The sequence below is a fragment of the Colossoma macropomum genome, unplaced genomic scaffold (assembly GCF_904425465.1).
Source record: "Colossoma macropomum unplaced genomic scaffold, Colossoma_macropomum, whole genome shotgun sequence".
In the NCBI taxonomy this organism is placed as follows: domain Eukaryota; kingdom Metazoa; phylum Chordata; class Actinopteri; order Characiformes; family Serrasalmidae; genus Colossoma; species Colossoma macropomum.
This window is the reverse complement of record NW_023494789.1, coordinates 25923756-25936140: the sequence shown is the minus strand read 5'-3', so window position 1 is coordinate 25936140 and position 12385 is coordinate 25923756. Positions and strand designations below refer to the sequence as shown.

The following is a 12385-nucleotide window of genomic DNA, read 5'->3' as shown; positions in this document are numbered from 1 at the left end:
ATAATTAAAACACATATCTCCAAACCTAAACACACCCTCACCAGTGCACAGGAGCAACTGAGATCAGAGCTTAGAGGTCTTTCAGAAACCTAACATTACTGAAGCGCTTTTCAAGCTGTTTTTCCAAAGACATACTCTTCCAGTCATCTCAGTGGGGACAAAGTGCTGCACAGTACAAAAAGAAACAGCAAGCTTCAGCTGAAAGCAGCTGAGTGACATTAATATCATAGAGATGTAATAAGAATATCACTGTCATACGAAAACTGCACATTTCCTGCTCTTTTTGGAAGTGCTTATCTTGTCCATTAATACTCCTCCTAACATGCAGTCCAGGAAATTAATTCACATAGAAACAGTAGGTTCCAGATTATCAGGCTCAAATTTTCAAGCACTTTATCCAGTGAATGTCTATATTTTAGCAACCTGTAGATACGAACAGAAAAATTCATAAACAGCAACGTACTACTAACTTTTAAAACTGGATACAATAAGAAAACTGAGTACATTTACTCACATACATAAAAAGAACATTAAAAAACATATATACATTAGCTATGTCAGTAGTTCTCAAACCAGTCCTCAATCAGACATAAAAACTCGAGCTCTGAAAAAGGTGACAGAGTCCTGTTGCACTGTTCCTAGGAGAAAATGTTTGTGATTTTAACAAGACATTTCTGGTGAACTCAAGACATGCTGTTATGCTATGCAAACACAAGTCATGTCCAAATTTTGCACTCTTTTCTGTTGTTTTATTTGTTAAAAAAACGTGTACATCATTTGCCAAATATCTTCTTTTAACAGCCCACACATATGATAAATAGAGGCCATTTTTTTAAAAAAAGTTCAAATCTACTAAAAGGCATCTATGGGAGTGCTTGGACCCCAATGACTGCCATTATGTAGACAGTTGTTTAGGTTTCATGGTGGTTACGATAGCACACAGAAATTAATCTGTTCTACATCAACTTCAGACACAAACTAAATGGAAGCTGACTGTTTTGGTTGAAACCAAATTCATCCCGATTTTGGCATTTATGTCAGTGACACCCAGACCCCCATTTTATACTTTACAAGGCTGCTTAAGAACAACTTCCTAATTCACTGTAATCACATCTACTATTGTTCATAATCCTGTCCTCCCTGATATTAACAGGTTAATTGGTAGCTGGAGTATACCTAACAGTGAATTTAGCTCAGTTGCTTTATGGATCTAAGTGCACACTCGTCAGTGGTGGCAGGCTGAAAGTGGATGTGCTGCTACAGTCGTGGGTGGCTGGAAGAGGAGCAGTGAAAGTGAGAGAAGCCCACAGTGCTCTCTCAGCAGTCACAAGTGCTAACAGATGGGAGTGCAACAGCATCAGAGACTAAACCTATTACACCCACACACTTGCTTACAGGCAGAAGGGTACAAACAAGCCCCACACACACACACACACACACACACACACACACACACACACAGAGAAGATCTTCCTAATATGTTAGGTGGGTGTACACTTTGCGGTTTCACTTAATTGTTATTAAATAACAGTAATTCAATAATGCAGAGCTGCAGAGGTCAGTCAGGTGGCCAAGACAGAGTGGAATGCCTTTTAAGAGTGCAACAGAAGAATATAACTATCTTCGTTTCTCTCTCTCTATCTCTATCTGTATGTAGGCTGGAAGAAAATCAACAAATGTGCCTAGTAAAAATACTGATAAATATTAAGATGTGAATTTGTACCAATTTTAGATATAAAAAGGTGACGCAACAGCTGATGCACCTAGTCAAAAAAAAACAAATTGGGACCAATGTACTAAGCCTTTTGTGGCAGTTTCAGATGCAATTGGGATGCCATTTGACTGCAAGTTATGTACAAAACTGGCACACGAGCGTAAACACAGTTTCTGCAGCATGCGCAGGGAAGACCACACAGTGCACTTTTCTCCGCTATGCATATGCATTCAAGGGAGGGCCATGCAAAATGGGGGAGGTCTGCAAAAAAATTGGTGGAAAAATGGGTTAGAAGTATTTGAGTTAATGTTTGAGTGACTCGCAGTGGCCAGTTTTGTGGCCAACAATTTTTCACCGCTTTTGAAACCAGGTGGAAATTTATGTTAGGGTCTAGACTGAAAAAAATAATTCACCAACAGAATTTAAGATTTTGTCTTGTAGGTCGAAAAGATGATGTTTGTTTCGTTTGGGAGTAAAAGGAGGAAGCAGCTTGTGACTTGTGGAGCCAAATACAATCTAACGCGTTCGTTTTTTGGTATATAATTTAAAAAGTATCTCAGCAAGATTATTAATATTTATACAACCAACCCACGCATACTCAACTATAAAATGGAAATGTAAACTCACTTTACAGTTCTACCTTTTCTGTACAATTCAGCTGAAAGTGTAATAAAGTGCATTAAGATATGGTTATCAAAATGAATAGGATTAGTGACAGTAGACAGTGTAAGACACTGGTAACTTCAAAACAAAACAAAATAGAAATAGATCTATAGTACATTTTTAATTAATGAATTTCCAAAAAGAAGCTGTAAATGTATATGTGGGTACATGGATTGTCCTTATCGTTTATTAGTGACCTCTGCCATGGTCTAAGAACGGAAATATTATATACAGCCCATGAGTTAGGCCATGCTATTATTATTATTATTATTATTATTGCTATTATTATTATTATTATTATCTACATTTATTTATTTATTTTATGATTTTCTATTTTTGCAGTATATAAAAAGAATAATAGGCTACACTGTAATATATGAGAATGTATTACTCATATATGGTTTCTGAGTTGATGTAATACAGGATATGTGCCAGAGCCCTAAAAATTTTTGACCATATATTTTATCAAATGTTATTAATCCTATTTCCTTCAAACTTCATTGTGAATAAGGACAGTTATAGTATATTAACATTTATAATTAAATATAGTACTATGACCTCTAAGAAAACAGGAAAATGTTCAAAAACGTCTAAAAAAAAGTTCATTTTGACAGCACTTAACTTTCGGTTCCTGGAAAAGGAGAAAAGAATATATTTTTCACTGTGGTCTAGTCATGCCTGGTAAAATATTAAGAAATATCAATAAAATATTCTACATACTGTGTAAAATAAATTATTTCAATAAAAAAGAACAGAGAACGACCATCAACATTCCCTTTGGATGTTTCACTACTACCTTCTTTAATCATCATTCCATCATTCCAGACAGTAGAGGTCAACTGACTCCATCACAGCCTACAGTGTCTATTATTAGTACTAAACAGCACTGTTGTAGAGGGTTGAGATTGATCATTTCAGATCAGTGTGACACTTGCTGCGCACCCACATTCTTCTTAGACCAGCCTCTAAGCACAGCTGCACATAAGCACACAGCCCTTCTTACCTCAACAGCACACATAATCACAGATTAGCACAACTCCCAACACAGAGCAAATGGCCATTGCTTAGACAGTGCATTTATAATGCAGGCTAATGCAACAGTCAATTAGCACCTATTATTAATGTTAAAAGCCTCAGCTAAAGGGAGGAAGACAGGAAGGGAGGGAGTTAAGGAGGAAAAAAGAGGAATAACAAGAGGCCCTGATATTTGTAGAAGTGCAAAGAGTGCTGTTCCCTTCCCACACAAAATTGGTTGTAATGTGAGAATGTATAACTCATATATGGTTTCTGAGGTGATGTTTTATGGACGTCATCTCAGTTTAAGACAGCTGTAAAGGGGTTAGTGGGTACTACAGGCTGTGTGCCAGTGCTCTAAAAAAATGTAAAAAAAAAAATCTTGTATATTAATTCATTTAGTGGCAACAGTACAGAGGGTACAGGCATAAAAAATGAACTTATGTGTGTGTATGTGAGAGAGAGAGAGTGAGAGAGAGAGAGAGAGAGAGAGAGAGAGAGAGAAGAGGGGGAGAAAAGAGAACAGATATTAAATTTAATGTTCTAAAACAATTTGTCAGAGTGAAATATATATATTTTTTGACTTGCCATAGCAGTACGATAGTATAAACTCTTGCCACAGGCATTCAGTAGCTATGTGTATTACTGTAGTTTGGCAGGCTTACTGGCAACAGATCACATGACCACACTGAGATGAAGGCGGAGGTTGCCTATTACATGAACAGTGTGGCCTTTTTCTCTCGAAATTCAGGTCAGATCATTGAAAAAATCTGAAATAGAAAAAGCACAGATCTAAATAACATTTAATCTCTGGAGCACTGAAAGGTGGTTTTTGTTTTTTGTTTTCATTCCCTGAACCATTTCTAATCCCTTGTATGTGTAGTGCATGTGTGTGTTCTTTTCAACAGATGTTTTTATACTGCATTATATTTCAGCAGGCTTACTGGTGGTTATCAGATGGGCTAGATCCACAAAGGAAATATATCCTTCCCCTACTCAAAAATCATAAACTACCAAAAGATAATGCAGTGTCTCCCCAAATAATGGGCAGTCAGAGAAAGTGGTTTATGTGGCTATGTTTTATGTGAGCACAGTGTCATTGATGCAAAGCACTGCTTTTATGAAGCATCAAAAGCTATTTCAGTGCTAGTAGCTTAATAAAAAATAAAAAGTTAACTAAAACTATTACTCTCAGAAAATAAAATCATAACTAAAACTACAATACACACACTAATTGAAACTAAATTGGAATCAAAAACCAACATGAACAACTAAAAAAAACACCCAATGAAAATTTACTACAATAACCCTGCTGTAAGCACATGTAGGTCAGTGTATGTCTGTGGTCACCACTGTAATTTACAAGTAATACACACCAACCAGCCACTTCAATAAGTATGGCTCCATGTATCTACACTCCTTGACCATTTCATTAGGTCCACTCTGAATGTAGTCCATCTGTCTCTCTGCATTCTTTGTTTGCCCCCTTTCACCCTGTTATTCAAAGGCCAGGTCTTACACAGGACCACAACAGAGCTGGTACCATTTGGGTGGTGGATCATTCTCAGCACTGCAGTGGCTTTGACTGGAGGTGGTGTCATAGTGTGTGTTGTGCTGGTATGAATGGATCAGACTCCACAGTTCTCCTCAAGTTTTTAAACACCTCAGTATTGCTGCTGGACTGAGAATAGCCCACCAACCAAAAATATTAATGGGAAGTGTTCTGTGACCACCGATGAAGGACTATAGAATGACTAGCACAAACTGTGTAGCAAGGTGTGTCTCACAAAACTCCAGCACCACTGCTGTGTCTGATCTACTCAAACCAGCGCAACACACTCTAACACACGACCACCATGTCAGTGTCACTGCAATGCTGAGATTGATCCACCACCCAAATAAAGCCTGCTCTGTGGTGGTCCTCTGGGGTCCTGACCATTGATGAACAGGGTGAAAGGAGGCTAACAAAGTATGCAGAGAAACAGATGGACTACAATCTAACTGTAGAACTACAAAGTGCACCTATATGGTAAGTGGAGATGATAAAACAGACAAACAATGTAGATTCAGAAAATGTCACATTATAATATGAGGCTGTGTGTGTGAGTGTGTAGATTATAACAGACATTTCAATTTTAAACTACTTACTTCATACATCATACTTTTGAACTACAACATTAACTCCAGTATTAATATGTTCCATAAACAGTTCTGTCACATATGTAGTGATACGAAAAACTATTTGATTTATGATGTGAAATATTTTCCTGGAGGCATTATTCAGCCCTCACATGTAGCATTAAAGGATGTAAGTATTCACAACCATCAGCTTCACATTTTAAATTATAAATCAAAGAAACAGTCCTACAGGTTATTAGAACTGCATAGAAAAGATAATAGAACTCTCTGGAACAGACATCAAGGACTAGGAAATCAATTATCGTGAAGAGAAGGCTGAAAGATTGCTATGATGTTAGAGCTCTCATTTTCCACTTCATCACAGATGTGTGGAGAAGAGGAATGGGTGAAAATCACCACATCAGTCCACTAGGAGTGAAAAAATACCGTCTCAGTGCTCATTCCTGAATTAGTATACATAAACTCCTGCTACCTCTTATATTAAGTCAATGTGACATTGTGGGCTAAAAAGGCACAGTGACACTTGAGTAACCTAACACTGTCAAACTGCCAAACTGGACTGCAGTACATAATCAACTGTGTGGGTGCACTTCATTTACATCATATGGACAAACGTTTTGGGACACATACAGTAGCTTTTATGGCATCCCATTCTAAATCCATAGGCATTAATGTGGAGTTGGTACCTTCCACTCCTCTGGGAAGCATTCTACAAGATTTTGGAGTGTGTCTGTGGGAATTTTTGCCCATTCACCCAGTAGAGCATTTGTGAGGTCAGATACTGATGTTGGATGAGAGGGCCTGACTCTCAATCTCCATTCTAGTTTAACCCAAAGATGTTCGATGGGGTTGAGGCCAGGGCTGCGTGCGGGCCAGTCAAGTTCTTCCACACCAAACTCACCCAACCATGCCTTTATGGAGCTTGCTTTGTGCACTGGGACACAGTCATGCTGGAACAGAAAAGGGCCTTCCCCAAACTGTTCCCACAAAGTTGGAAGTATACAATTGTTTAAAATGTCTTGGTATGCTGAAGCATTACGATTTGCCTTCACTGCAACTAAGAGGCCTAGGCCAGTCCCTGAAAAACAACCCCATAGCATTATCCCTCCTCCAACAAACTTTACAGTTGGCACAGTGCAATTAGGCAGGTAACATTCTCCTGGCATTCGCCAAACCCAGACTCGTCTATCAGACTGCCAGACAGAGAAGCGTGATTCGTCACTCTACAGAATATGTTTCCACTGCTCCAGAATCCAGTGGTGATGTGCTTTACACCACTTCATCTGACACTTGGCATTGTGCTTGGTGATGTAAAGCTTGTATGCAGCTACTTGGCCATGGAAACTCATGTGCTGAAGTTAATGCCAGAGGAGGTCTGAAACTCTGCAGTTATGGAGTCAGCAGAGCGCAAGCAACTTTGATGCAATATGCGCCTCAGCACTCTGCGACCTGGCTCTGTAACTTTACATGGTCTGTCACTTCGTGGGCGAGTTGCTGTGGTTCCTAAACGCTTCTACTTTTCAATAATACCTAATGTCTAGGAGGGAGGAAATTTCACAAACTGACTTGTTGCCACAGTGGCTTCCTATTACAGTACACACTTAAAAAAAGATGGTTCTTCAAGGATTTTTTGTAAAGAAAATTGTTCTATATAGAACCATGAATGCTCAAAGAAACCTTTGCATGAAGAATGTGCTGTAGACAGTTCTATATAGATCCTTTTTGAAAAGGGTTCTATATAGCACCAAAAAGGGTTATTCTATTATAACAAGCTTGACACTGTAACTATAGAAGAACCTTTTTTGGTGCTACATAGAACCCTTTTCAAAAAGGTTCTGCACTATATCTAGGTCACTATTCCAATTTAATTTGTTATATTGACCATGTTAAGACCTTTGCATAAAAAAATGTCAGATATGTTTAGGTTTTTTTTGGGTCTTATCCCTTTCAATGTTCAGACTAATCTTTCTGATCTTCTCATAAGAGACTTTTGCACAAACTTGTGAAGTCCACTGCCAGCTCAAGTGCAGGCTGTTATTAAAGCAAAATGGGAGATATCAAATGCAAAAAAGAATCTGAAATTCATGTTAAAATTTCAAAGACTCTACTACTACGTTTCACCAACAACAAAATTTGTAATGAAAAATCATGTATCCAGTTAGAAACCAAAAAATCTGGAAATGCTAAATACTGGGAGGAATCAGATAAGTGCCATGTGCTCCAGGCATTTGGATGTTTCAGATCAAACCTACAAATGGAGGTGCCAGTTAGTCAGTCAAAGCAGTTCTCCTCACTCAGGTTTATCTTTTGTTGAAAACAGATTCAAATAAAAGAGACCCTTCATTTATCCTGCAGTGAATATGCTACAGATGCCTAAAAATATATGCATTTAATTATCTACCACTGCCTTGTGCTGAGTACTTGCGTACTCAATTGCGTTAGTAGATGAATCACAAATCAAATAAGGGTAAAAAGTTCATAATGGCACATGTGGTAGTTTTTTTCATGTGTTTGGAACATCAAGACTGAAGAAAAGAAATGATAAAGTGGAGTAAGAATTTCATCTAAGAACATCAATCCTTAGATGGGGACTGAAGTCATGAGTGAGGGCCTGATTCCCACTAGTAGACTCTCTGTACTCTTCAAATTTGCACAGTTAAAGCTAATCACACAAGTGTAACCCAAATCAAAGTGCTCCAATGTGTTAATGGCAAGAAAAAGAAGAAGGAGCAGAAAAAAGGAAAACAATTCTAGCCAAAGTTGAAACCAGCAAGGTAGCAAACTGCAAAAGAGGCTTTTGGTTTCTCTGGATACAGGAAAGCAAAGTTACAACATAAGAGCTACATTATCCTATTCATCTTAAGCACATGCTGATGGAAATACAGGGTTATGTTTCTTTGCACATACTGTAGACACACACACAGAGTAAAACAGTGTCATATAGCCTTTTTGTGTTGGTCTTTCATTCTCCTGAAACTGAAGGGGAAAAGCACAGTAATTTCAAGGATTCTGTCTTGAGAGTAACAAAAAGCCTTAAAAAATGAGGTTTAATTGCAGTAGTGGACTGCAATGGATTTATTCAAATATTTTAATTTTCTGTCATACTGTAATAAAGAGGTACAACACTCAGTTGGTGCTCAACACAAGTTTGATGGTGAAAAACAAAGCAGAGTTGACACAAGGGCTTTCTGATTGGTGAGGCATGTCACAATCCGCTATAAAAATGCTGTTTTCACTTTCCAACCTGTAACCCCAAACCCCACAGCTCTTGTTGTTGGATTAAAGATTCAAGAGGGTTTTAAAAGGCCAAATGCATAATACATACCATATGCTGCGGGAAGGAAATGTGAGAGTCAGTGCTTCTATAGGTCACATGTCTAACCACAAAGCAAAATCAATAGCATTTTTTATGATACTCATGTACAGTACCTGAAAATGCCAGCTTATTGCTGTCAGGCCTGTGCTGACCTGATCTAAGTGTTGTGTAAATGTTCTTTCCCCCATCACAAGTTGAGAACAGTCCACCAATTAAACATATCCAAACAGCAGTGTTCCTGTGGTCAGAAACTGAGCAATAATGAACAGCTAGAAGTTGACTTATACAAACTGTGTGTGGAAATGGAAAATGTTACTGTTCCTAAGCGCACACCTACAGGAGTATCAATAGAGCATAACAGAGTATGTGGTTCCTAAACACTTCTACTTTTCCATAATACCTAATGTCTAGGAGGGAGGAAATTTCACAAACTGACTTGTTGCCACAGTGGCTTCCTATTACAGCACAATGTTATTGAGGTCTGGTCTCTAGTGGTGGTTAACATATTGTTCTGAAAACACCAGCAGCTTCTTTTCGTTTGATTTGCAAATTTTCTATTTCCTTTTCTCAGTGACCTTCACAGTGGAAGGATGGACAGAAACACCTGTTGATTTTGTCAGAGCTGAAGCAAGTGTGAAGCTTGATTTTCTCCCATCTCTCAAAGATGAAAGCTTTCAGTACTGTTTATCTGTGTTTTGGAGGTCTACCAGGTCTTGCACTGCTGTCAGGAGTCCCATTTTCTCTATATCTTTTATTAATCAACTTTTTAGCTCCAGGTTTGAAAATGGCTGTTTTTCCTCTTAGTTTTCTTTACTTATGTCAAATCTAATCTTGTCCAAAATATCTCCTGAAAAATTACCAAGTTTCCGGTAAATGTGAAGATAAAGTAAAGGGTGATTTTGCACAGTACTGTAGATGTGCGTAATGAAGCGGACAGCAAGTGTACAAATGGAAATGTTACATACTTCAAAAACAACCATCTTCATTTATAAAAAGCTAATACTATTACTTCAAGTAACATTAAACAATCATCCACACCCAAAGAAACAGCTAAAAGAGGGCACTGGGGCACTGATGTTGCTTTTGGGTTCTGTACCAGTGGTTCAGCGAATAAGGGCTCTGAAGGATTTGGCAGTTGATGGCTCTTGAGGGACACAAAGAGATGTTGATAAAGTCCCTCAACACAGCAGGCTTAAAACATCTCTGCCTTTCCTTTAGCCACTGTTGATGTGGCCTTGAGCAAGGCACTTAACCTCATGTTACCCCAGGAGGTTTAAAGGTACAGTGGCTTAAAAAGGCACTGGCTGCTCCATGGTCCTTCCATGTATGAACAGTGGTTGGATGGTTAAAACACAACAGCTTGTGCTCTCTATAACAGTTCAAGACCAAATTTTGTCCTATAGATATTACCTGTCTGTAATTTGCCCATCAATACACCATTGCCCCACTTCCTTACCAGCAGCACACTGTTCCTCATCTGCTCCATTTTCACAATCTGTCTCTCCGTCACAGCGCCAGGAGAGTGACACACACTTGTTTGTACTGCCGCCACAGTCAAACTTCTCAGGGGGACAGGTTTGCCGACCTGAAAGAGGAAGGAAAAAAGCCACAAACATCTTAATAATGGTTAAGCCCTACATTCCAAAGCTAAGCTAATAAAAGTTCACATGCTGACTGACTACTCACTGTGCTGCAGGGTTTTTATTAATACATTTTTACTTGAGCTCCAAAATGTGCAATGCAATTCTGTATCACGCAGGCTGCCTGCCAACCTCTTAAAACAGACCACTGGCAGAGGTTTGATCATTAGATCACAGAAGATTTGAGAAATCATCTCCATCAATTATACATCTCAGAGTCCTCCTGACTGGAATTACAACTCTACAGTGCCATCCTGGCACCTCGCATTTCAGATTTTTATTTCTCAGACTTTCTTCTTGTTTTTTTCCTTTATGAGTTCCTTGACAGGGAAACATTTCCTATTCAGAGCCACAGAACAGAGCAGACCTCCGGCTGCAATCCAAGCATATCTGGAGTTATCTTTAAGCACGGGCGGTACATCTCGTTCCGTGTGTTCTTTTAATATAGCTTTCTTTGAGGAAATGTGGAAAAGAAGCTGGTGAATCGCATTTGAGATATCTCGACATCAGCAGAAAGTCATTCTGGCTCGGCAAATGGACTTACAGCCCTCATCTCCAGAAGCTATATTGGACTTGAACTGTGGTGTGGGGCTGAATAGAGTAGGAGCCCCACACCTGCACTGAGAAAAAGCAGGGTTATGTAGGAGGCCTGTAAAAAGTCACAGAGTGATTTTCAAAGTGTGTGCATTTAAATGAGCAGAATGGCCCATTGTGAGTGGCTGGCTGGCTGACTGATGGAGAATAGCATGGCCTCCTGGGAAACGCTGTCCTTCTTATTGCATCTTCTTCCCCTGTCCGTCACATTCCCCATCTAAAGACTACCATGCCCACAAGACTATTCAGGTCTTCATACTGACTTCAACCATTGTTATGCAAAAAACTTGCAGTTTCTTTTATTTTCAATTTGTAATACAATTAATATGTTTGATTAGACCGGTCAGTAATCTGATGGTGCTGCTACAAACAGCAGTCTCATTTTATCTGGATGAATAACAGCCTGCTACTGCTTATCTATAGATGCTTAAATTATAGCGAAGCTCAACTGATTGCCAGCAAATGTTAGGTTTAAGTTTTCAATCAAAGTTAGGCTTAGGGTTAGAGTGAGTGATTAGACATAGAGGTGGGGAAAAGCTGATGTGAATTTATAAGATAATTAGTTGAAAGTAAATGAATGACAAATGCAATGACAAGCATGTGCAAAGCATATAGAACACAAAATAAGTGCCAAAAGGCTTCTTTGGATTGCTGCCACAGAAGAACAATTTTTAGTCCACTAAAGAACCTTTCAATGAATAGCTATGGCAAACATGACAAACCGTTTTAAAGTTTAGATAATCTTCACATCATGTAAACTTTCAATACCAACAGAACATAAATAATGTAAAGGTTCTACGTCAGTAAAACCAGCAAGTTCAGCCACTGAAACATCAAACTTAACAAATCACTGGAATGGTACTGAAAATGAGAAACCTAGGTCAAAAATGCCATTTTTTTCCTTCACTCTCCTGTGTCTGTCAGCACAGATGTGTTCAAAGTAAAGTCCCTGCTAGCAAGTTAATGCCTCTGTACTCTGTTGAAATGGCAGAACACCCCCCCCCCAAACGGCAGCCAGTCAAAATGCAAATGAAATGCAAAGTATAACTAAAAAACAATTTTATATATTATTGACTTGGATGACCAACTATTCTCTATCGCTGAGGATGTTGGCATATTCTGTAGCCTGTCTACTATAAAAAAATTCAGAAAGTATTTAATGTATGTGTTTTAATTTATTTTCAGTTTGTATTTGTCCTATTAATAGATTTTATCAATAATAAAAGTGCATTTTCTTTATTACATTGTAGTTCAATGTTTAGCAAGTTAGCAAAAAAAAAAAAAACTTCTGTATTTGTGAATCTG

At 38.4% G+C, this 12385-nt stretch overlaps 1 protein-coding gene across 1 annotated transcript in view; it reads right to left on the bottom strand.

The window, feature by feature from the left end:
* The window catches only part of lrp8 (low density lipoprotein receptor-related protein 8, apolipoprotein e receptor), a 169865-nt gene that overhangs the window by 60270 nt on the left and 97210 nt on the right, over positions 1-12385 (bottom strand). Inside the window, exon 4 of the mRNA XM_036570667.1 lies at positions 10303-10431. Within this exon, the coding sequence (XP_036426560.1) occupies positions 10303-10431 (129 nt within the window). The remainder of the gene's footprint in view (positions 1-10302; positions 10432-12385) is intronic.